The sequence below is a fragment of the Phyllobates terribilis genome, unplaced genomic scaffold (assembly GCF_046119375.1).
Source record: "Phyllobates terribilis strain yellow unplaced genomic scaffold, ASM4611937v1 Scaffold_11__3_contigs__length_659146591, whole genome shotgun sequence".
In the NCBI taxonomy this organism is placed as follows: domain Eukaryota; kingdom Metazoa; phylum Chordata; class Amphibia; order Anura; family Dendrobatidae; genus Phyllobates; species Phyllobates terribilis.
Genome location: NW_027362771.1, coordinates 478,821,573 through 478,848,337, shown reverse-complemented (window position 1 = coordinate 478,848,337; position 26,765 = coordinate 478,821,573). Strand labels below are relative to the sequence as shown.

General features: G+C 43.7%; 1 protein-coding gene across 1 annotated transcript in view; it reads left to right on the top strand.

Annotated features, from left to right (window-relative positions):
• LOC141166589 (immunoglobulin superfamily DCC subclass member 4-like) overlaps window positions 1–26,765 on the top strand; it is a 117,140-nt gene that overhangs the window by 76,287 nt on the left and 14,088 nt on the right. The window contains exons 6-15 of the mRNA XM_073653420.1: window positions 1,852–2,007; window positions 3,064–3,474; window positions 3,570–3,734; window positions 5,873–6,010; window positions 11,260–11,430; window positions 11,556–11,786; window positions 14,850–14,957; window positions 16,147–16,327; window positions 16,413–16,540; window positions 26,221–26,391. Of these exons, the coding sequence (XP_073509521.1) occupies window positions 1,852–2,007; window positions 3,064–3,474; window positions 3,570–3,734; window positions 5,873–6,010; window positions 11,260–11,430; window positions 11,556–11,786; window positions 14,850–14,957; window positions 16,147–16,327; window positions 16,413–16,540; window positions 26,221–26,391 (1,860 nt within the window). The remainder of the gene's footprint in view (window positions 1–1,851; window positions 2,008–3,063; window positions 3,475–3,569; window positions 3,735–5,872; window positions 6,011–11,259; window positions 11,431–11,555; window positions 11,787–14,849; window positions 14,958–16,146; window positions 16,328–16,412; window positions 16,541–26,220; window positions 26,392–26,765) is intronic.

The window sequence follows — 26,765 nt, the reverse complement described above, 5'->3', positions numbered from 1 at the left end:
TATATTCTAGGTTCTTCAAAGTAGCCACCTTTTGCTTTGATGACAGCTTTGCACACTCTTGGCATTCTCTTGATGAGCTTCAAGAGGTAGTCACCGGAAATGGTCTTCCAACAATCTTGAAGGAGTTCCCAGAGATGCTTAGCACTTGTTGGCCCTTTTGCCTTCACTCTGCGGTCTAGCTCACCCCAAACCATCTCGATTGGGTTCAGGTCTGGTGACTGTGGAGGTCAGGTCATCTGGCGGTGTCCCCATCACTCTCCTTCTTGGTCAAATAGCCCTTACACAGCCTGGAGGTGTGTTTAGGGTCATTGTCCTATTGAAAAATAAATGATGGTCCAACTAAACGCAAACCGGATGGAATAGCATGCCGCTGCAAGATGCTGTGGTAGCCATGCTGGTTCAGTATGCCTTCAATTTTGAATAAATCCCCAACAGTGTCACCAGCAAAGCACCCCCACACCATCACACCTCCATGCTTCACGGTGGGAACTAGGCATGTAGAGTCCATCTGTTCACCTTTTCTGCGTCGCACAAAGACACGGTGGTTGGAACCAAAGATCTCAAATTTGGACTCATCAGACCAAAGCACAGATTTCCACTGGTCTAATGTCCATTCCTTGTGTTCTTTAGCCCAAACAAGTCTCTTCTGCTTGTTGCCTGTCCTTAGCAGTGGTTTCCTAGCAGCTATTTTACCATGGAGGCCTGCTGCACAAAGTCTCCTCTTAACAGTTGTTGTAGAGATGTGTCTGCTGCTAGAACTCTGTGTGGCATTTACCTGGTCTCTAATCTGAGCTGCTGTTAACCTGCGATTTCTGAGGCTGGTGACTCGGATAAACTTATCCTCAGAAGCAGAGTTGACTCTTGGTCTTCCTTTCCTGGGGCGGTCCTCATGTGAGCCAGTTTCTTTGTAGCACTTGATGGTTTTTGCAACTGCACTTGGGGACACATTCAAAGTTTGCCCAATTTTTTCGGACTGACTGACCTTCATTTCTTAAAGTAATGATGGCCACTCGTTTTTCTTTACTTAGCTGCTTTTTTCTTGCCATAATACAAATTCTAACAGTCTATTCAGTAGGATTATCAGCTGTGTATCCACCTGACTTCTGCACAACACAACTGATGGTCCCAACCCCATTTATAAGGCAAGAAATCCCACTTATTAAACCTGACAGGGCAGACCTGTGAAGTGAAAACCATTTCCGGTGACTACCTCTTGAAGCTCATCAAGAGAATGCCAAGAGTGTGCAAAGCTGTCATCAAAGCAAAAGGTGGCTACTTTGAAGAACCTAGAATATAAGACATATTTTCAGTTGTTTCACACTTTTTTGTTAAGTATATAATTCCACATGTGTTAATTCATAGTTTTGATGCCTTCAGTGTGAATGTACAATTTTCAAAGTCATGAAATTACAGAAAAATCTTTAAATGAGAAGGTGTGTCCAAACTTTTGGTCTGTACTGTTTGTTTGGAAAAGTTCCTGACTAAGAGCACAAATGCAGTGTGGACCTAGCCTTCCGCACATGATGTCTATGCCTCCATCTACTTACTGTCATGCAGGTTTTGTACCTCCATTGAACATATTTGACAGGAAAAATTGCACAACACTCAGCACTATTCTTCCTGTCAAAACGATGGAGAACGTGGTAGAACTAGACGGACACCTTTATAGGTGTATGTTGGTCACTGTTGGAGATCCAGCAATGTGGTATACTTACTGTTTATGATACAGGTGTGAACAGTGTCTTAGAGTCAAGCATCGAATCCCAAAATTGCTCTACAGCATTACTTTTGTATTGTGAATTTTGAAGCACGTCTTATGAGAAGTAATCTATTTTGTTGTCTGTTGTGTAGATGGAAAACCAATCTCCTTTGATATCATCCTTCTCGGAGAGGGCAGTCTTCTGATTCAGCAGGTTCAGGCCCATCATGCTGGAGTTTACGTGTGCAGAGCTAAGAATCCACAAAGTCAGCACTTTGTCACCATTTCAGCCCATCTCCACGTCCTTGGTAATGGAAAAATGCATCTTAAACACTTATCAGAAAACATCAACTGGTTACCAAATGGATCCTAAGACAGACACTAATAGCATAACTGAGTGTTGCGATCCCGATCCATTATATCCTGGCAGAACTTTACGGGCCCGAAGCATCTAACCTTAATTATAGTGTTGTCAAAGTGGTGTATTTATCAACCATCCACCAACTAGGTATAAAGGCCCTGATTCATCAAGACTGTCGTTGCGCACATCAGTCTTGATGAACATTGCGCTGGAGTAAGATGCGCCAAATTCATTACAAGGAGTGTGCCTCAGACTGGAGAACATTTCTGCGGCGTAAGTTATGATGAATTTTCTGTTTGTACTCCGTCACAACTTTTCTTGGCAAGTTAGCCAGGACTGGTATAAAAGCACCAAAAGTTGTAAAATTTGTGAATAATTAATTGCGTAAAAATGTTGCGACATTTCAAGCAATTTTACACCAGAAAACTGACAAAAATTGCTTCATGAATCGGAGCTTAAATTTCTGATCACTAGAATGGGCTTCTGAGACCCCTGTACCTCCTCAATGTAAGAACTAAATAAGTTTGATGATGATGATGACGTAAGGATGGTACTACAACAGAGGCCAGGGTGACACGATCATATATTCTCTCTTCCGAGACTATCGGATCGATTATGGTAACGACACTCCTATCACACTCTGATGCAAGTTTAATCAGTGTCAGTTTACAGGTGAGAAGATGGAGAACACGATTTCTCCATCTTCTCCATTGTTTAAGTCCGCAGAAATCGCACTGCACTTGGATGTTTTCCACACACCCATAGGCCTGATTGGGTGCGTGACATCTGATTTGCGGAGCCACACACAGCATGCTGCTCCGCATGCATGAGTCTCGAAAGCTTGCAATTTGTTACCATCTTTTCAGTTAGCCATTAAAAGGTATCAACCACTGAGGACTCTCGAATCTTAATATTTTTCTATCTACTGGCTAACACTGTACAAAGATATATAGGTTTGTCATAAAATATTCTTTTCTCTTTTATTTGTTTTTGTGGGTTTTAGTGCCTCCAGTTATAACTCAACTCCCAGAGACCATCACACGGGCACGAGCAGGGACAGCCCGCTTTGTGTGCAGAGCTGAAGGTGATCCAGAACCCACCATCTCTTGGTTAAAAAACGGAGAGGTGCTTTTCTCCAATGGCAGAGTCAGGATACAGCCAAGAGGCAGCCTGGTCATCACCCAGGTCGCTCTGGAGGATACTGGCTATTACCAGTGTGTGGCTAAGAATATTATGGGAAGCATCTGCGCTGTTGCAAAGCTCCATGTTACAGTCCAGGAAGGCTTGCCTGGTCCACCACAAGCCTTGAAATCCCAGGCTGTAACCAGCAAGACAATATCTGTGGCATGGGATAAACCAGAGAACAACTGGGAACGGGTTGTGGGCTTCTCTCTGCATTACGCCAAGACGGATGGTACGTGTGTTTTGCATTGTAGCCCTCTGTATGTTACACATAATGCAGACGGGCGCTTGTCTAGCACCATTAAACCTCCTTTTCACACCTTTCAGGTTCCAATAATGAAGAATACCAGTTTGCAGTTAATAGCAACACCACAGACTTCACCGTAAGATACCTGGAACCCGGGACCGGCTACACCTTCTACGTTGTAGCATATTCCCAGCAAGGAGCCAGTCGTGCTTCAGAACCTCTGCTAGTGCAGACGTTGGATGATGGTATGGAGACATTTATTGATCAGAATAGACAGGGCGGAGCGTCCAGCACAAATGTGAACAAGCCTTTACTATTGTATCTGACTGCTGTATGACGTTTGTTAAACATTTTATTGTTCAGTTTGGTGAAGCCTGACCAATTTATGAGTACAAAAACAGACAAGAGAAAAGTAACTCATGATCCATTTCTTATCCTCGAAACACATTTACATGTCAGGACAATTTTACTGCTGGACTAGTGGTATGGCTGTGAAGGTCCTAGTACTACAATAAAAATGATACCTGTCTTGTAGTAATCTGATGCGACAGTGCTGAGAAATTGAGTTTTGAAGCCCCATGCAAATTAGCCTGGAAGAGCGTGGGGGGTTGAAGAGTACATTGCCACGCGACTAATACATTTCCAGGCTAATTTGTGTGTGACTTTAAGGGTTCGTATACATCGGACGAGTGCTACTCGATGTTTTATCAGATAGCACTCCGACCAATGTTATTCTATGGGGCAGTGCTGATCAGCGTTTTTTTTTCTCATGCCGATTCGGTATGCTGTGAGTGGCTCCACAAATTTGATCGCACTCACCCATGCAAGCCTATTGGTGCATGGAAACTACGGACTCACACAATGGAGAAGATGGAGAAATCTTGTTCTCCATCTTCTCACCTGTGATACGATTCTCTCATCAGATAGAATCGAATCACTCTAAGCTGAAACTGATCAGAGTTTGTTCCGAGTGTCATTTACATAATTGATCCGATCCGACATTAGAGAATGTACTCTTGTGTCACTGTAGCCCGAGATTCACATTCAGCTCTAAGAGATGGTGGTCACGAGCCACATCCAGAGCCCCCTGAGTAGTGAAATTTAATGCCCACCACAGTAGTGACACCTAGAGCCCCCATTACTGGTATAATGACAGCCAAAGCTTTCATGAAGAAATCACATTGAGACCTTGTGCTGTCCTCTCCTACATTCAGTATACTTACATCTAGGTATAACCACCATCCTAGCAGCTGATAGAGAGCCGCAAGCCTCACATCTTGGGCTCGCATACGTACGTACAGTGACGCATACATATAAGTGACTGGGCCTAGTACTGCAGCTCGTCCCTTCCACTAGTCTATCATCTAGTCCTGAAGAACCCATTCATCACTGTATAATGAAAATGTATAAAACCTTCTGATGTACTTTGGGCTCAACTTATCATTTATAGTGTTTTTAAGTCTCTTTTCTTTTTTGTCTTCTGGTGTTCATTGATTTTTTTTGGCGCAAATTATTAAAAATGGCACACATGGTTCATGAATTTTGCACAAAAACCAAATGGAAAATTTTTCGAAAAAAAAATTACGTTCTGCTAAAATGTTGCAAAATTTGTGCTATTTTTTATTTATTTTATTTTTTATGTTACTTTAGAAAGAGTTACAGTTGGTGAATCGGCCAAAAAATACCTGGAAACACCAAACACCTCCAACAATGACGAACATAAAAAACAAACATACAAGTAAACTCATATAAAATAGATTTAAAAAAGGCGCACATTAAAACAAGAATTTGGCTTAAATGAAAAACAAGCAAAAAAACCACCAAAAACTAAACACTATAGACACAGATATAATGTAAAGGATCGGGCAATCTGTATTTAATTTTCTCACCGTTTTTTATTTCGGTGTTTGCTGTCACTGAATGGAGACGTTCTATCTCACTTCTAGTAGCTGAAATTCTAGGCACGCTCTGAGCTGAGAAATAGACGCAATGCTAAATAAAAACTGCACAAATCTCTCTTCTGCTGTGATAGATTGTTGGTAAAATGTATCAGTTTTTCAGTGCGAAGATCATTGACACGAGTCTGGATACAATTATATCCAGATCTCAGCTCTGCGCAGGACTAGATATGGGTGGGATTCAGCCTCGGGGGGTTCTCATTCACTGACAATAAAACTGAAACAAAAGTTAGGGAGTCGTACAATTTTTCATTTTACAATGATTGAGTTTTATTTACACAAGACCGTAAAACCCAGAAATTAAAGCGTCCCAGTAAAAACGCTTTGTATAACGGCATGTGCAAATAAACCATAAATTACTAATTTAATAGGGGTCATTATTGTTTTTCTTTCTGAATCTCATGAATCTGTGTTTATCACTACAGTTCCTGGAGCTGCTCCCATGCTGGCCCTGAGTAGCCATGCTCCAGAGGATCTCCATATCAAGTGGCTCCCCCTACTGCTCGAGATGCGCAATGGCCAAATCACAAAGTATCGCATTGAATATTGCACCCAGAGAGACGGTATGTTTCCTAACTTATACAAGTGCTTCTGACTAAATTAGAATATCATCAAAAAGTTAATTTATTTCAGTTCTTCAATACAAAAAGTGAAACTCATATATTATATAGAGTCATTACAAACAGAGTGATCTATTTCAAGTGTTTATTTCTGTTAATGCCGATGATTATGGCTTACAGCCAATGAAAACACAAAAGTCATTATCCCAGTAAATTAGAATAGTTAACAAAAAACACCTGCAAAGGCCTGCAATGCATTTCAAAAGGTCCCTTAGTCTGTTTCAGTAGTCTCCACAATCATGGGGAAGACTGCTGACTTGACAGATGTCCAGAAGGCAGTCATTGACACACTCCACAAGGAGGGTAAGCCACAAAAGGTCATTGGTAAAGAAGCTGGCTGTTCACAGAGTGCTGTATCCCAGCATATTCGTGGAAAGTTGAGTGGAATGAAAAAGTGTGGTAGAAAAAGGTGCACAAGCAACAGGGATAACCGTAGCCTTGAAAGGATTGTTAAAAAAAGGCCATTCAAAAATTTGGGGGAGATTCAGAAGGAGTGGACTGCTGCTGGAGTCATTGCTTCAAGAGCCACCACACACAGACGTATACAGGACATGGGCTACAAGTGTCTTATTCCTTGTGTCAAGCCACTCATGACCAATAGACAACGCCAGAAGCGTCTTACCTGGGCCAAGGAGAAAAGACCTGGACTGTTGCTCAGTGGGCCAAGGTGTTGTTTTCAGATGAAAGTAAATTTTGCATTTCATTTGGAAATCAAGGTCCCAGCGTCTGGAGGAAGAGTGGAGAGGCCACAATCCAAGCTGCTTGAGGTCTAGTGTGAAGTTTCCACAATCAGTGATGGTTTGGGGAGCCATGTCATCTGCTGGTGTAGGTCCACTGTGTTTTATCAAGACCAAAGTCAGCGCGGCCGTCTACCAGGAAATTTTAGAGCACTTCATGCTTCCCTCTGCCGACAAGCTTTTTGGAGATGGAAATTTCATTCTCCAGCAGGACTTGGCCCCTGTCCACACTGCCAAAAGTACCAATACCTGGTTTAAAAACAACAGTATCACTGTGCTTGATTGGCCAGCAAACTCACCTGACCTTAACCCCATAGAGAATCTATGGGGTAGTGTCAAGAGGAAGATGAGAGACACCAGACCCAACAATGCAGACGAGCTGAAGGCTGCTATCAAAGCAACCTGGGCTTCCATAACACCTCAGCAGTGCCACAGGCTGATCGCCTCCATGCCACGCCACATTGATGCAGTAATTGAAGCAAAAGGAGCCCCGACCAAGTATTGAGTGCATTTACTGAACATACATTTCAGTAGGCCAATATTTCAAATGTTAAAAACATTTTTCAAGCTGTTGGTATAAAGTATTCTAATTTACTAATATAATGACTTTTGTGTTTTCATTGCCTGTAAGCCATAATCATCAACATTAACAGAAATAAACACTTGAAATAGATCACTCTGTTTGTAATGACTCTATATAATATATGAGTTTCACTTTTTGTATTGAAGAACTGAAATAAATAAACTTTTTGATGATATTCTAATTTAGTGAGAAGCACTTGTATGTGTTCAGAATTTATTCTTAAATTATATGAACCTGAGTGATTCTGAAACATGGAATAAGAGGCACAGAATAAAAGCATAAATAGTTGCGATTCCTCAACGCTCCTCAGAGATCACATATGTGCAAAAAATATTGTCAAAAGAAGAGCTTTCCAGTGCCGAGTTATGTGAACCCCTTTTTTATTTTGTTCAGAATCTTGGAATGTTATTTTACATTCGAAAAAATAATGTAGTATCACATGGTGGCCCTACAGATTCATAGATATCGAGGTAATACATGGTTCCATCAAGTCCACCGGTACCAGAGCTGCTCTTCCTAGCAGCTCTCCACTTTAGTTAACACAGAGATAGTGTGGGAAACTCTTTGGGGTCGATTCAACAAGACTGGTTTAATGCACACTCGCGCTACGCCAGTCTTCCTGGAATAGAAGGAGTCGAAATAGAAGGAGAAATAGAAGCATTTTTGGCGTACAAAATGGGCCAGATTTGATGAATCTGATGGGTGGGCGTTGCCACACCCCCTTTCCTGCTCCTCCCATTTGGGCGGAGCTGATTCAAACTGGCGTGAAAAGTCGCAACACTTTTTGCTCATTGGTCAAAAAATTTGCTGCTTTCAAAAGCTTTTACGCTACTTTCTGGCGTAAAAGCCTTGATGAATCTGCCTCTTTATGTTTGGTCAAGTTAAAAACACAATAAATATTGATCAAAAGCATTAAAATAAGTCTGTCAGCACAACATGACTGTTCAAACCAAGCACAGGCACTCGATGCCGAACAGTTCTGTGCACCTTCCCACCTGCTTATTTCCCATCTATCTCTTCCTTTCTCTGGCTCCTGTAAAGCTCCTATTATTCAAGTAAGAAGAAAAAGACAGAGATAGATGAAAAAAGAAAAGTGAGAATTTGCATTGAACTGCTGAGCCATACCTGGGGTGCAACGAGTCCATGTGCTTGGTTTGAACAGTCATTTTGTGCTGACAGACTCCATTTCTCAAGTTTTAAAGATATAACAGGGATGGTAGGTAATGCTTCTTCACAATATAATCTCAGTCTATACAATACTATCTAGTTTTATGCCATTTTTTTGTCGTAAAAAACCTGTTGCACCCTATTTTAGGTCACAAATGTGCAACTTTTTGGTATTTTATGCCGCTCTCAACGCTTTAAAAGAGTCGGTAGTATCTGGGCATCTTACAAAAAAAAAAAAAAAAAAAGATTTATGAATGAACTTTTTTAAAAAAAACAAATGTTTTATTTAGTAACGAAACAAAAGCACAGCAAGTATATAGATGAAGCCATACAGTAGGCATATTTTTTACAGAGTAATACTGTAGAATACAAACGTATCATAGAACTGTCAAAATATATAACAAAAAAACATCTGTAACGTGAGCAAGAATCCATATTGTGACCTTAGTTTCGTCCAGTTTTTATATTTAGAGGAGAAAAGACCGGATAGAAAAGAGTAGAATCTCAGACAAAAAGGAAAAGACCAAAAGAGAAAAGTAAACGGGAAGAAGAAAAAAAAACGTGGGGGGCACCCCAATTAAGGCAAACAGAATTCCATCCAATAGAACCAACTCTTATAGAAGACCTCATATCTACTGTGAAGTCCTTCATGTACATTAATGTACATTAAATCATTGACCTTAGAAATCCAGAGGGACTGGCTAGATGGGATTAGCTTTCTACCGGAATACAAGCTCTGACAGCCATCACCAAAAATCTTAGTAACAAACGTTTGTATAAGGAAATATTGTTTTCACAGAGCTGCAGAGGGAATAGTTCAGGACCCATTTCAGATGAAATGCCTGTAATCGACCTGATAATGCTTTTCACTTTAGTCCAGAACGGTTATAAAACCGGACAGGACCAGAAGATATGAAGGAAATCTCCCTCGTCTGATCCACATCTCCAACACTTAAGGTCAATATAGGGGAACATTTTGTTTAACTTAACCGGGACCCTGTACCACCTTGAAAGGAGTTTGAAATTTGCTTCCTGAAGCTGAGAAGGTATGGAAGATTTATGCACTAGGGACAGCACCTTTTCCTTTTGTTCCATGGAGAGAGTGATACCCAAGTCCTCTTCCCATTGTGTTAAAAATCTGGGGGGAGGCTGATCTATTGGGTTAGATAGCATTGAGTGTACGGAGGAATGCTTGTTGAATCACCCCCTTACCCATACAAAGATTTTCAAACGCAGAAGGGGTTCGTGTATATTGTGCGTAATTTGGAAGGGAGCAAACAAAGTGACGGAGTTGGAGAGAACGCCATGTGCCCAGTGGTAAGGGATCAACGATAGCTTGAAGAGCCTCTAATGAAGGTCAATCATTATCTACTCCAATCTGAAAAGGCCTAAACTTTCCCTGAGAGATCCAAGGTTTGAAAACAGGATCTTACAAACCAGAGAAGAAGTCCGGAGAACCGATAGGCGATAAAGGAGATGGTATGGGAAGGAGAAGTTTACGTATCTCTGGTCTGGAGCAGCAGTAGAGTGTAGCACTAATTGTGGGGTGAGATTTCAACGAAGATTGGAAAATGAAGGGTACCCAGGAGAGAGCAGCTAAAGTGGCCTCTGAAAAGTTTTGCTCTATTTGTACCCATGGCTTCGCCGAGGTATGTCTGCACCAATCTATAACTCTAGACATATGAGTAAGTTTTTACATCCGGAAGGCCCAAAGCACCACGACTTTTTGGTCTACAAAGGAGTGATCTCTGGAGCCTAGCTGGTTTGTTAGCCCATATGAAATTTATTTGCATGGACACGATGAATTTAAAAAAGGAGCTAGGGAATTTAATTGGGAGGGTTTGAAAGAGATATAATATGCGAGGGAGGACATCCATTTTAAGAATTTCACATTTGCCAAACCAAGTAAAGTTTAGACCATTTTGAACAATCCACTTTAATATTCTGGAGCAATGGTAAAAAATTAAGTTTGAAAATAGAATTAATATCAGCGGAAAGGAGAATGCCTAAATACTTCAGGGACTGAGATGACCAACGAAATATGAATGAATTCTGTAATGAAGAAACTAATTTCAAAGGTAGATTTATAATGAATTGTAACTTTTTAAAAAGTTGGAAAAATGAGTTGCCAACTCATGTCATATGACATTTTGATAAATTTTTAACACGGGACGACCATGCAACCACAAGCAAAACTAACTTAAAAAATTCCAAACATGATGAAATCCCTCAAAGCTGTTTTATTCTGTCCCCAGCTTGGAGTTCACAAAATTATTAAGGAAGAGGAGGATATATTAATTAAGGGAATCTTGGAAAGTATATGGGAAAATACAGGGTTGAAGATATTGATAGAGCCAAAAATCACCCTCAGGCTTTGTTATAAATGCTTGTGGTGGAATCTGTGAATCTTTGGACCATGACCTGTGTCCGGAGTCTCTGGCTCAGCAGTTTATAGAGGCACCCACAATTCTTGGCATTGCTCAGAAATTTCAATTACTGTAAAATTTCTGACAAAACATCCTATAAAAAGCTTTTTATTAATGTGATCTTTTATTTTAATGTGCCAGGTTTCTACTGATGTCCATTCTGAGCACTAGAGTTTAGGAAATAGGAGGAGGTCCAAGCTCCAGGGCTTTGTGAGTGGTGTCTATGATGTCTCATATGTGGCTGGGTTTCTACATTTAATGGCTTTTCTAACATTTCAGGTGTGGTCAGCATGCTGGAAGTTGGTGGAAATGAGACCCAGATCACGTTATCCTCATTGCAGCCCAATAGTGTATATAAAGTCCGGATTTCTGCCGCCACCATGGCTGGATATGGAGTGCCCTCAAACTGGGTGCTGCACCGTACTTTAGACAGAGTGAATCAGACATATGGTGTGTAACTTTATGTCATTAAGAACTGATTATTTTATCGTGCCTTAGATGTTTGCGTCCATTTATTGTGCTTTGTATGGTATCATCGGCCTTACAATTTATTTCGTACTTCATTTTCTCTACAGTGGACCAGGCCCCAATACAGATGTTAGTCATGGCCCACACAGACTCCCTGCTTGTGAGCTGGCAGCTGCCCCACTCTGATTTCCAAGTCACGGGTTACAGGCTGTATTACCGCATGGTGTGCCCTTTATTGAATCATAGCATTTCCTGCCCTCGACAAGGACAGAATGACTGGGACGTGGGGCCGATTAAACTGAAGAAGAAAAGGAAACAATATGACTTAACTCATTTAAGTAAGTTCCCTGCCACAGATCAATGGACAGTGTATTATGCGGCTTCTAGATGGACCACTCATTCCTAGAAACGCTCATTCCTGACTCATGCAGTGTAAACAGCCCAACAATAACCCGACGAATGAGCAAAACACTAATTCGTCAGATATGATGATTTTTGGCTTGCTTAAAAATCATTATTCTCAGCAGCTCATAGTCTTGTGTAAACAGCTTATGTGCTGCCGAGAACACAGATATTCTATGTGCACAGAAAGATCATATTCGCAATCCTTCTGTGCGTGTAGAAGTGTAAAAATCATTATTCTCGGCAGCACATAGTCTTGTCTAAACAGCTTATGTACTGCTGAGAACACAGATATTCTATGTGCACAGAAAGATCATATTCGCAATCGTTCTGTGCATGTAGAAGTGTCAAAATCATTTCTCTCGGCAGCACATAGTCTTGTGTAAACAGCTTATGTGCTGCCGAGAACACAGATATTCTATGTGCACAGAAAGATCATATTCGCAATCGTTCTGTGCGTGTAGAAGTGTCAAAATCATTCTCGGCAGCACATAGTCTTGTGTAATTAGCTTATGTGCTGCCGAGAACACAGATATTCTATGTGCACAGAAAGATCATATTCGCAATCGTCCTGTGCGTGTAGAAGTGTAAAAATCATTATTCTCGGCAGCACATAGTCTTGTGTAAACAGCTTACAGTACGTATGAAAAATCATACTAACAATCGTTCTGTGCTTCTAGAAGTGTAGTCGGCCATCTAAAAAGGCCATTAAATGACTGCTTATTAGCTTCAATGTAGCTGACTGGCTGTCATTTAATATCCAGCATAATAAATTCAGTAATTTAGAATTTACCATCATGTTTCCTACTGTCTGGTAATCTACAATTTACCTTCATGTTTCCTACTGTCTTGTAATCTACAATTTACCATCATGTTTCCTACTGTCTGGTAATCTACAATTTACCATCATGTTTCCTACTGTCTGGTAATCTACAATTTACCATCATGTTTCCTACTGTCTTGTAATCTACAATTTACCATCATGTTTCCTACTGTCTTGTAATCTACAATTTACCATCATGTTTCCTGCTGTCTTGTAATCTACAATTTACCTTCATGTTTCCTACTGTCTGGTAATCTACAATTTACCTTCATGTTTCCTACTGTCTGGTAATCTACAATTTACCATCATGTTTCCTGCTGTCTGGTAATCTACAATTTACCATCATGTTTCCTGCTGTCTGGTAATCTACAATTTACCATCATGTTTCCTACTGTCTGGTAATCTACAATTTACCATCATGTTTCCTACTGTCTGGTAATCTACAATTTACCATCATGTTTCCTGCTGTCTGGTAATCTACAATTTACCATCATGTTTCCTGCTGTCTGGTAATCTACAATTTACCATCATGTTTCCTGCTGTCTGGTAATCTACAATTTACCATCATGTTTCCTGCTGTCTGGTAATCTACAATTTACCATCATGTTTCCTGCTGTCTGGTAATCTACAATTTACCATCATGTTTCCTACTGTCTGGTAATCTACAATTTACCATCATGTTTCCTGCTGTCTGGTAATCTACAATTTACCTTCATGTTTCCTACTGTCTGGTAATCTACAATTTACCATCATGTTTCCTACTGTCTGGTAATCTACAATTTACCATCATGTTTCCTGCTGTCTGGTAATCTACAATTTACCATCATGTTTCCTGCTGTCTGGTAATCTACAATTTACCATCATGTTTCCTACTGTCTGGTAATCCACAATTTACCATCGTGTTTCCTACTGTCTTGTAATCTACAATTTACCATCATGTTTCCTACTGTCTTGTAATCTACAATTTACCATCATGTTTCCTACTGTCTGGTAATCTACAATTTACCATCATGTTTCCTACTGTCTGGTAATCTACAATTTACCATCATGTTTCCTGCTGTCTGGTAATCTACAATTTACCATCATGTTTCCTACTGTCTTGTAATCTACAATTTACCATCATGTTTCCTACTGTCTTGTAATCTACAATTTACCATCATGTTTCCTGCTGTCTGGTAATCTACAATTTACCATCATGTTTCCTGCTGTCTGGTAATCTACAATTTACCATCATGTTTCCTACTGTCTGGTAATCTACAATTTACCATCATGTTTCCTACTGTCTTGTAATCTACAATTTACCATCATGTTTCCTACTGTCTTGTAATCTACAATTTACCATCATGTTTCCTACTGTCTGGTAATCTACAATTTACCATCATGTTTCCTACTGTCTGGTAATCTACAATTTACCATCATGTTTCCTACTGTCTGGTAATCTACAATTTACCATCATGTTTCCTGCTGTCTGGTAATCTACAATTTACCATCATGTTTCCTACTGTCTGGTAATCTACAATTTACCATCATGTTTCCTGCTGTCTGGTAATCTACAATTTACCATCATGTTTCCTACTGTCTGGTAATCTACAATTTACCTTCATGTTTCCTACTGTCTGGTAATCTACAATTTACCATCATGTTTCCTACTGTCTGGTAATCTACAATTTACCATCATGTTTCCTGCTGTCTGGTAATCTACAATTTACCATCATGTTTCCTACTGTCTGGTAATCTACAATTTACCTTCATGTTTCCTGCTTTTTTAACTCTATGATTATAAAGGCAGAGCTAAACCTACATTCTCACACACTCTATGCCCCAAGCTTCAGCTTTGTCAAATGGGTCCTCCCACTATAGTATATCGCTAATGTATAGCATTCCTTATCGACCAGTGGGGGTCCTACTGCTGGCTCCCTCACAATGGACCCCTACACGACAATGCTCTTGTCCCCATTGGGCAAGTATCTAAAACTCAGCCCCTTCCACTGTGGGTCATGAGCATCGTTGTACAGGAAAAAAGCCAAAGGCATCTCAGTCTTTTCAATTTTGGGAACAGCAAGGGCCCCAGAGGTTGCACCCCAGCCAGCCATAATTTTATGGTGTGTCCTGCACGCAACAAACTTCTATGTTTCCTATGTTTTATAAGTATCTTCTGCCTTCATTTTTCTATCAGTACCTGGACAGCTATATCAAGTCAAACTGGTGACGTACAATAAGAAGCAGGAGGTGCAGACAGCCATGTGGGAGGGAAGAACCAGACAGATCTTGTCGGCACCACCAGGTAAGGACTGTTGTCAGGCCGATATCTGCCTCTTTATTCCATTACTGTACATATAATTGGAAAAAGTCTATGGGATAGGATTCCAGCTGTACTGCAGTCGCGTCTTAGAAGCACAATGCAGACAGTCCAAGGCATCCCAAGTCTTGTTTCTTCCAACCACAAGTTCATTTTCAGGATCTCTGCTTGCTGTCATTCAGTGGGAACCTTCATTGTGTTCTTCCATTGGATACAAGTCTGTCCTGGACATGGGATGGACACAAGGGTGCACAACTCGTTATAAGACTCAGCTCTGATAACTCTACTGATACCCGCTGTGCACCTGTGTGTCCATCACGCGACCAGGACAAATGTCTATTCACTGGAAGTAAGTAGGGACAGCAAGTAGTGTTGAGGAATTAATTTAGAAAATATATCAGCAGACTTATAACATTTTATTATACATAAAAAATGTACACTGAGTACTCATTTAAGGGTAAGAAAGGAGTATGGCTTGAGTGAAAAAATCATGACAGTTTTAAAGAGGATCTGCTGAAAAAAGTTAAATGTCTTGTAAAAATCACTGAGTTCCCCTGATTTTGTTGCTTTTTTCCGTTTTGTGCTGCGTCATTCCATTGCAGAGATATTCACATTTGTTGCTTTTGGAGCGCACTATGTGAAATCTCTGCTTTACTGTCCAACTTGGCGTTTCTTTAGAGTTCTTTTTGGGGAGAGCGTGCTTTAATCCCTCCCAGACGCTGTCAATCACAGTTCAGCATCTGATCTATCCGTCTCAGACATTACGAGTCTCTGACGCTACCGAATGGCAGAGTCTAGGAGGGTTGAAAGCTCACGCAACCAGAGAAAACTGAAGAAACACCCAATTGGTCTGCAAATGTGAATATCTTTGCAATGGAGTGATGCAGCAGAAAACAGAAAAAAGTGTCAGAATCGGGGGATTTTACAAGACATTTCTTACATATTCAACTTTGCATTACTTCTCTGCTTGGATGTGGTGGCTGGCTGGCACCTCATCAGAGATGACAAGGGTTGGACGTTCATAGACCTTCCTTAGTCAGACATCGCACTCCTCCTTGCTCCAGGTATTAGTAACTGGGGAATTTTATTTCCAGTGTTCTTTGGTTAATTACATTGAGTATAAGAAATCAGTATGCACCTTGCTCCTAAACAAAATTTCTCATTTATTCTGAAGATCTCATAGACCAGAAGATCCCACCCTTGCCTCCCAGCCATATTCAAGTGACGCCAAACAGCTCCACAGCTATGTTGATGAGATGGAGGAAACCCATAATAAGTAGCAAAATTGTGAAATATACTGTACGATGCGGACCTTCGGGGGCTAAGAATGCGTCTATGTTCAGCTATCATCACAGGTAACCTGGAGCTCGTGCTCCCTGTAATGTGCCCTGTACATGTCAGGCCCTAGAGGACTGTAACCTGCATACTGTCTGTTCACAGTGCTTTAGAGGAGATTCTAATCAACGGATTGAAACCATACACCAGGTACGAGTTTGCGGTTCAGTCCAGTGGAGCCGGAGTTGATGGGCCTTATAGTAACATTGTGGAGAAGATGACCCTTCCAGATCGTGAGTAAGAGACAGGATGGCAACAGCCATTATGAACATAAGGGTTTTATGGGACTAAGACACAGTGGGCTGCATTTATCAATTGATTTGCACTAGTTATTGCTGTAAACCATGCAAAAAAAACTTTTTGCACCATGTTTCTAAAATTTTACAAAATGGGTGTGCGCACCAAAAGGGGTCAACAACTCTAATACAAATTTACCCCTTTCTTTAACTTTACGTATGGCCCAAGATTGGTAACAATACAAGAAATTGTATATAGTCACCTTCCAATACCCTGACAACCTTTCATCCCATTTGTCTTGTCCACTGTTGGTCTCTTCTCCTTGTCTTCCAGTATGGTCAATCAGTAGGCCCAGTGATTGGCTGCCGTTGTCATGCGTTAATTGTACAAGCAGAAGGAGAGGAGACAGGCAGGAGACACCACCAAGGGGTCGGAGGAGTGGCAGGTGATCAGAGATGAATGTATACTATTTATTATATATGTAAAGTTAAAGAAAGGGGTTGAAAATCCCTTTAAGCTAACAAAGTATATTCTAATTAACAGATCTTAATAATAATTACTCTGTCGCCTCATTGGGGGACACAGGACCATGGGTGTTATGCTGCTGTCCACTAGGAGGCAACACTAGGCTTAATCTGAAAAAGATTAACCGTGGCTCCTCATCTGCAGTATACACCCCTGGATGGCGTCAGCCTTCTCCAGTTTTTGCTTAGTGTCGCTTAGGAGGCACACCTAAAGATTTTTACTCCGATTTTTTTATTTTTTTCCGACGGAATTACAGATCTCCTGCGAGACTCCCAGCATGGCTCCTTCCTCTGCCCCCTTTTATGGTGTGCACAGTTGAAGTCAAGATGTCTACTTACCATGTCGCTCCTTCCCCAGCCCCTTGGGTGCTGGTTCGAAGTCGAGACCCCTATCCTTCCCCAATTCCTTTTAGTCTCTGGGTTGAGGTCGAGGCAAGGATAATAGCCCCCTGATGGTGACAGCAGCACCCTCCCTAATCCCCCTCTGGGGGGTATTAGGTTGAGACGCCTCAGGTAGGGCCTGTGCAAGGCATCCGCAGCTCCCAGTAGCTGACACTCTGCACCGAGTCCAGGAATCCAGCCCTGCTGCGGACTCCTGTTGGGGCCGGGGGAGAGTTCAAGGAAGACATGGCATACATAGACACAGGCCTTCCCAGCCCTGTCTCTTTGCTGGCACCAGTGCTATGGTGCCTCAGGGGGACCCTTCAAGGGCCCCCCCCTTACACTAATACCCCCACCGCCATTACTGCCGTTAAATCCGGGGGGGTCCGGTTCAGATCCGGAACCCCCCCGACTTCCGCGCCGGCCTGGAGCCCTTTAGGGCATCGGCTATAAATTTACACCGCAGCTCCGGCCTAGCCGAAGCCGCTGCCCATTCTCCGCCCCCCGGCCCGCCCCCCAGATGACGAAGATGGCACTCTACAGTGTCATAGAAGGGGCAGAACCAGAATGAAAGGGCACATTTTTCAGCAATAATGCTGCCCTTTTCAGCTCTCCGCCCACCTTCTTCTCCACACTCCGGCGGCCATTATCTACTACAGGAACCTTAACCCTGCAGCTACCGGTCGGCACATACAGACCAGGCCTGCCAGTCTCCGGGGGGCACAGGATTGTGGATCTGCGGCGCTGCACTCAAGAGGCACACTGGTGGGGTAAGATCACAGCTGGAGTCTCTCACTCGGCTGTGAATCCTATAAGCTTCTCTGCATTGCTGGCCCCCTCTGCATAGCTATCCCTGTATACTATGCCGGGCTCGAGGTCCAAGAGAATCAGGCAGGACTGCTATTATGCACTCTGTACAGCCTGCAGTAATACTCTCCCCAGTGGCAGCACGTATCCACATTGCCAGGACTGCATGCAGACTGCTGTGCCAGAGCCCCATGAAGCCCTTGCCAATACTTCGGTGCCTAATACCATACCGGAATGGGTCACTCAGATGTCGCAATCTATGACGCAGTCTATAGATAACCTCACATCCTCATTGCTTCAGGCTCTGCCGAGTCATGCCTCGGCTATGAACACTACTCAGCAAAGGGAGAGTTCCACTCGGGGACATGATGGCACGGACACATCCACGTCTAGGTCAGGACGCAAGCGGACCCACAGGTCACATTAGTCTGCGTCATCCCATACCACACGGTCGTCCCCTTCCAATGAGAGACACCGTACTCCCAGCTTATCTAGACCGTCCCTGACAGGGACAGACAATGCAGATCCCCACAGCCATCCCTGACCAGAGAAGGCCTCCACTCCGGTTCTCCCAGCAGGAGACGCCTTAGTGATATACAGGATTCGGAAGACATCTGTGATTCCGACTCAGACAAGGAAACCGAAGGGTCCCTAATCCCTATCCCCCCTGGCAATACAGTGCTAGTTGATGATCTAATCTCATCCATCCATCGGGTGCTGGACATCTCCTACCCACCCCTGGAGACACAAGGACATAAGATTTCCTTTGAAGGAGTCCTGAAACCGCCTAAGGTCTTCTTTGACCACCCAGAGTTTAAAGCGATCCTTAAAAAGCAGTTCTCACAACCTAAGAAAAAGTTTACTAATCGCAAATATCTGGAGGCGCGGTACCCCTTTCCACAGGAGGTCACCAAACAGTGGACAAATCCACCTGAGGTGGATCCCCCAGTCTCCAGACTAATAGCACAGACACTCCTTTCATTGCCAGATAGCTCAACCCTCAGGGACACTGCAGACCGGCAGGTGGAACGCATTGCTCGTTCAATTTTCGAGGCCGCAGGGGCCTCCCTGGCTCCCGCGTTCGCCTCAGTTTGGGCTGCCAAGGCCATCTTGGCCTGGGCCCAAAATTTAGAAACTGGCCTACAAGCATCTACCCCTGAACTGTCAGACCAAGCAGCCCAAATAGCAGTTGTAGCAGATTACATGCTCCATGCAGCTCTGGATTCTGCAAGGGGTGCAGCGTGGATAGCATCAAACGCCATCACGATTTGGCGTATCCTCTGGCTGCGGGAATGGAAAGCAGATGCAGCCTCAAAGAAGTCCCTCACACACCTCCCATACCTCAGTGTTCAGCTTTTCGGTGAACAGTTGGACACCATGATATCCAACGCCACCGGGGGTAAGAGTACCTCTCTCCCCCAACTGAAGCCCAAACTCACTTACCAAAAGCGCAATCAAGCACGATTCCGATCCTTTCGGAACTCTTCCGGCTGGTCCGTCTCGAGACCAGCACAAAATAACAACCGCGCTCCACGCAGGGACAACTCGCGGTCGACGCAAAAGTCGGACAAGACCTGGCATTCAAGGGCAGGCCAGTCAAAATTTAAAGGGGGAAAATCTCGCATTTCCTCCTCATCATCACTCACGGACTCCGGAAGACACCCCACCTGTAGGCGGCCGTCTTTCGCTCTTTCACCAAGTCTGGCTGCCTATTACAGAAGACAGGTGGGTCAGGGAACTAGTGTCTTCAGGATACAAAATAGAGTTCACGTCCAACCCGCCAAACAGATTTTTTCTGTCTGTTCCCCCAAAACCGCCAGCCAAGGCTCTTGCCTTCCACCACGCCGTCTCCTCGCTTCTTCAAGCAGGAGTCATAGTACCGGTCCCCACAGCCGAGCACTTCCAAGGGTTCTACTCACATTTATTTGTAGTCCCCAAAACAGGAGGCAGCGTACGGCCCATACTGGACCTAAAACAGCTCAACAAATATGTACGAGTACGTCATTTTCGCATGGAGTCCCTTCAGTCCATCATTGCGTCCATGGAGAAAGGAGAATTTCTCGCCTCCAAAGACATTCAAGACGCATACCTGCATATACCAATTGCGCCCGCCCATCAGAGATTTCTCAGGTTCGCAATCAACCAGAAACACTACCAGTTCGTGGCTCTCCCGTTCGGACTCGCCACGGCTCCCAGAGTGTTTACCAAAGTCATGGCAGTCACCATGGACGTCCTGCACTCCAGAGGCATAATAGTCGTTCCATATCTGGACGATCTCCTCATCAAGGCTTCCACCTTCAAGGACTGCGAACTCAGCGTCTCAATCACAATAGACATTCTGAGTCGCCTGGGCTGGTTAGTCAACCTACAAAAGTCATCACCAACCCCGAGTCAGTCTCTGACCTTCCTGGGAATGTTATTCAACACCCTCAAGGGTCTAGTACTCCTTCCCAAGGACAAGGCACTGCCTCTCCGTTTAGGAGTCCGCACCCTACTTCGCAAACCCCCTCGTTCTCTCCGGTTTGCCATGAGAGTCCTTGGCAGGATGGTGGCGGCAATAGAAGCGGTCCCATTTACCCAGCTTCACCTCAGGCCTCTCCAACTAAACATCCTCAAGTCATAGGACCGGAACCCTTTTTCTCTCGACAGGGAGTTCCAGTTGACGTCGTCAACCAGGAGGTCCCTGCACTGGTGGCTCAAGCCAACCTCACTAACAAAGGGGAAATGGAAAGTTCTGACCACCGACGCGAGCCTGACGGGTTGGGGTGCGGTACACCTACACCACAGAGCACAGGGCAAGTGGTCCCCAGCAGAAGCGACCATGCCCATCAACATCTTGGAAATTCGTGCCATTCTTCTGGTGTTGGGAGCCTTCCATCACTTACTGGCAGCCTCTCACATCAGAGTACAGTCGGACAATGCCACGGCTGTGGCATATGTGAATCACCAAGGGGGGACCCGCAGTGCCCAGGCGATGCGAGAAGTGACACACATTTTCCACTGGGCGGAAGACACAGGTTCGGTTCTCTTGGCGGTCCACATTTCGGGTGTGGACAACTGGGAAGCAGACTTCCTCAGCCGGCAAGGAATGGACTCGGGAGAGTGCTCTCTCCATCCCGAAGTTTTTCGCCAGATCTGCCATCGCTGGGGGACTCCGGACATGGACCTAATGGCATCCCACTTCAATACCAAGGTCTCCAACTTCATGGCCAGGACACACGACCCGCGGGTGCTGGGAGCGGACGCCCTGGTCCAGGACTGGACCCAGTTCAAGCTCCTGTACATTTTTCCACCTCTGCCCCTGATATCCAGAGTTGTGAGGAAGATCAAGCAAGAGGGAGTTCCAACCATCTTAATCGCACCAGACTGGCCTAGACGTACGTGGTACGCCGACATCGTGCAGCTCACAGCAGATGTCCCCTGGCGTCTTCCTGATCTTCTGTCACAAGGTCCGTTCTACCACCAGACGGCATGGCCATTGAGCCCTGGGTTTTAACCCAGTCAGGGTTCTCGCCTGATGTCATTGGAACCATGATCAGGGCACGGAAGCCAACGTCTGCAAAGATTTATTACCGTACCTGGAAAGCCTTCTTTACCTGGTGCGAATCTCGTGGCCAGACCCCATTCCCTTATTCCCTCCCCAGAGTACTTGGTTTTCTCCAATCGGGTCTGGAGACCAGACTGTCCCTGGCCTCCCTTAAGAGCCAGGTGTCAGCTCTCTCAGTGCTTTTTCAGAGGCGCATTGCTAACAGGCCGCAAGTAAGGACATTTCTTCAGGGGGTTTCCCGATTGGTTCCCCCCTACAGACGACCACTAGAAACGTGGGATCTCAACCTGGTGCTGACAGCATTGCAGGAAACACCTTTTGAACCCCTTAGGGAAGTCTCTCTCCGCCTTGTATCCCAGAAAGTGGTTTTCCTAGTGGCAATAACCTGAACTCACAGCACTCTCCTGCAGACGCCTCTTCCTGGCTTTTTACCAGGACAAGGTAGTTCTCCATACGGTTCCATCCTTCCTTCCGAAGGTTGTGTCCAACCTCCACCTCAGTGAGGAAATCTCACTGCCATCCCTCTGTCCGGTCCCGGTTCATAGAGTTGAGAAGGCTCTGCATACGCTTGACCTTGTCAGGGCATAACGTGTCTATGTGTCTAGGACTGCGTCCTTCCGGAAGTCTGATTCTCTTTTCCTTCTACTGGAAGGCGGCCGCAAGGGTCTGCCAGCTTCCAAAGCTACCCTTGCCTGGTGGATCATATCCACCATACAAGAGGCCTACCGCCTCAAAAATTCTCCTCTTCCAGCAGGTATTACGGCACACTCTACACGTGCGGTAGGGGCCTCCTGGGCCATTCAGCACCAGGCCTCGGCGCAGCAAGTGTGTAAGGCAGCCACCTGGACTTGCCTACACACGTTTACCAAGCACTACAGAGTTCATACCCAATCCTCAGCAGACGCGAGCCTGGGTAGACTTATCCTGCAGGCGGCGGTACCCCAATTATAGGGGCCTGTCTACACAATATTCGTCCGTTGCTTCCCACCCAGGGACTGCTTTAGGACGTCCCATGGTCCTGTGTCCCCCAATGAGGCGACAGAGTAAAGGAGATTTTTGTGTACTCACCGTAAAATCTCTTTCTCTTATCCTCTAATTGTAGGACACAGCTCCCACCCTGTTCCGTTGTTATGTTGAGTTCTCATATTGTTTTCTTGAGCTCGTACATAGTTGCCTTCTTATAGGCATGGTATGTTATCCATGTTACGTTCCTCCTACTGCTTTTGCACAAAACTGGAGAAGGCTGACGCCGTCCCGGGGTGTATACTGCAGAGGAGGAGCCACAGTTAATCTTTTTCAGATTAAGCATAGTGTCGCCTCCTAGTGGACAGCAGCATAACACCCATGGTCCTGTGTCCCCCAATTAGAGGCTAAGAGAAAGAGATTTTACGGTGAGTACACAAAAATCTCCTTTTCCACAATTGGATGTGTTAAAAAATGTTCCTGTGCTGAGATAATCTTATAAATGTTCCCCTGCTGTGCACTGTGTAATGGCTGTGTCTGACCGTTCAGAATTGCTCCAGTTCTTGGTCTGATTATACCACAGCTTCTGGCCAAGGGGGAAGCAACATATGATACTGAAAGGACAACTTGGGATCACAGCTGATTCTTTCTGTGAGAAAAAGCTGTTGCTGTCTGTTTTTAAACATGTTTTACCTCACCGAAAGAATCAGCTGTGATCCCGGGTGTCCTGTCTGTATCCTCTCTTTTGCTTCCTCCCCTGCTCAGGAGCTGTGGTATGATCAGACCATGTTCCTGCACAGACACAGCCATTACACAGTACACAGCAGGGGCACATTTATAAGATTATCTCAGCACAGGAACATTTTATTTAAACATCCAATTGTGGAAGATATTTTTATTCCAAGATCTATTAATTAAAATGTAATTTGTTTGTGAGAAAACCCTTTTAAAGCCAGAAAATGTTACAAATCTTTCCATTAACCTATGCCTGCTCATCCATGTGTGTGTCCTTTAATGAATTTGGTGCATCTTTGGACTGTTTATGTGCCAGAGATGTACAGTTATATGAAAAAGTTTGGGCACCCCTAATAATCTTAAGCTTAATGTTTTATAAAAATTGGTGTTTTTGCAACAATTATTTCAGTTTGATATATTTAATAACTGTTGGACACAGTAATGTTTCTGCCTTGAAATGAGGTTTATTGTACTAACAGAAAATGTGCAATCTGCATTCAAACAAAATTTGACAGGTGCATAAGTATGGGCACCTCACCAGAAAAGTGACATTAATATTTAGTAGATCCTCATTTTGCAAAAATAACAGCCTCTCGTCACTTCCTGTAGCTTTTAATGAGTTCCTGGATCCTGGATGAAGGTATTTTTGACCATTCCTCTTTACAAAACAATTCAAGTTCAGTTAAGTTTGATGGTCGCCGAGCATGGACAGCCCTCTTCAAATGATCCCACAGATGTTCAATGATATTCAGGTCTGGGGACTGGGATGGCCATTCCAGAACATTGTAATTGTTCCTCTGCATGAATGCCTGAGTAGATTTGGAGCGGTGTTTTGGATCATTGTCTTGCTGAAAGATCCATCCCCTGCGTAACTTCAACTTTATCACTGATTCTTGAACATTATTGTCAAGAATCTGCTGATACTGAGTGGAATCCATGCGTCCATCAACTTTAACAAGATTCCCGGTGCCGGCATTGGCCACACAGCCCCAAAGCATGATGGAACCTCCACCAAATTTTACTGTGGCTAGCAAGTGTTTTTCTTGGAATGCTGTGTTTTTTTGGCGCCATGCATAACGCCTTTTTGTATGACCAAACAACTCAATCTTGGTTTTATCAGTCCACAGGACCTTCTTCCAAAAAGAAATTGGCTTCTCCAAATGTGCTTTTGCATACCTCAGCCGACTCTGTGGCGTGCTTGCAGAAACGGCTTCTTTCGCATCACTCTCCCATACAGCTTCTCCTTGTGCAAAGTGCGTTGTATAGTTGACCGATGCACAGTGACACCATCTGCAGCAAGTTGATGCTGCAGCTCTCTGGAGGTGGTCTGAGGATTGTCCTTGACTGATCTCACCATTCTTCTTCTCTGCCTTTCTGATGTTTTTCTTGGCCTGCCACTTCTGGCCTTAACAAGAACTGTCCCTGTGTTCTTCCATTTCCTTACTATGGAAACTGACAAGTTAAATCTCTGAGACAGCTTTTTGTATCCTTCCCCTGAACAACTATGTTGAATAATCTTTGTTTTCAGATCATTTGACAGTTGTTTTGAGGAGCCCATGATGTCACTCTTCAGAGGAGATTCAAACAGGAGAACAACTTGCAAGTGGCCACTTTAAGTAGCTTTTCTCATGATTGCTACACCTGGCTATGAAGTTCAAAGCTCAATGAGGTTACAAAACCAAAAAAAGTGCTTTAGTAAGTCAGTAAAAAGTAGGTAGGAGTATTTAAAACAAGAAAATGATAAGGGTGCTCATACTTATGCACCTGTCAAATTTTGTTTGAATGCAGATTGCACATTTTCTGTTCGTACAATAAACCTCATTTCAAGGCAGAAAAATTACTGTGTCCAACAGTTATTACATATATCAAACTGAAATAGCTGTTGCAAAAACACCAATTTTTACAAAACATTAAGCTTAAGATTAATAGGGGTGCCCAAAGTTTTTCATATAACTGTATGTATATCTCCACTAGCCATGAGCTGGCCTAGTTTCCAGCTACAATGTACGCCGTGTTTTGTCGTGTGAGGATTGGCATGCTGAGACTTGTAGTGATCCTCATTGTGTCAGTAGTGATGGCACTGAGCATGATCATGGATGAGGAATACTGTATATAGGGTGCTGTAGATTGAGGCCTAGTCCCTATGTCTAGCACACTGCTGCTGCTCTGTCTTACACTTTTTGACTTTAAGAGCATTTCCTTAATCTTGACTTAATTGTAGCCGATATTTTCTATACCGCTATTTTTAAACCCATAGCCTGGTCATGCACAATATTCGTCATCCTCGTTCCTTGAAACAATCTGGCAATTATGAAAGTAGTTTTACTGTCCTCTATGCTTTACTCACCCTCCCTGGGTCCAGTGCTGCAATTAATCAGTGTGCTTTGTTGCTCTGAGAGGCTTGTGCTGTCAACTCTGCCAGAGCTTCTGGGCTCAGTGATTGACTGCAGCGCTGTCGACTTGACACCATCGCTGCATTCAATTACAGACACCAATAGAAGCTGCAGAGATTCAGTGTTAGACCCCGGGAGGGTGATTAAAGTACAGTTTGTTTTTTTACTGCATCTGTGGAAGAGGGATTTTCCGAAACTAGAAAACCCTTTTAAATAATCTGTGATTTTAATACATCCACTCACAATTCTGCGTGTCTGATACTGAAATGCCATTTATGATATCATTGCTATCTTTCTTGCCTCTTCCCCTGTGATTCTTACTTAAGGACCCTCCTCGGCTCCCGCTGACCTGGTCCTGCAGCCCCTGTCACAGTTTTCCATTCAGGTGCACTGGCGCCCCCCAGTGGAATCAAATGGAATAATCGTGCAGTATCTTATACTGTACACTGCCAATAAAAGCCACCCTGATGAAATGTGGACTGTTTTAACCAGGGAAGGTGAGTGTTCACTGCACATGATAACACGGCCTGCTTTCTCTGTCTTATCTTTTCATTTCTATGCTGTTGATGCTGTTCTTCATATCATCATATTAGCGTCAGACCAAAACTGCAACTTACACAGGACCACCCCTGCTCCACTCCGCACGAATGAGTACGTGGATACGTTGATGTGACACCTTGAGTGCGTATGTCATTTGTGAAGATCTCTTCTCATAGATCCCTTTTTTGAGGGACTTTGCAGACTTAACAATAGTGTTTATTAGGCCACGGCCCCACTATCAGTATTTGGTCAGTATTCGGTCAGTATTTTTTCTCAGGAGTGGGAGACAAAACCAGGTGAGGAACAATCAGAGAAAAGGTGTAATAGAAAC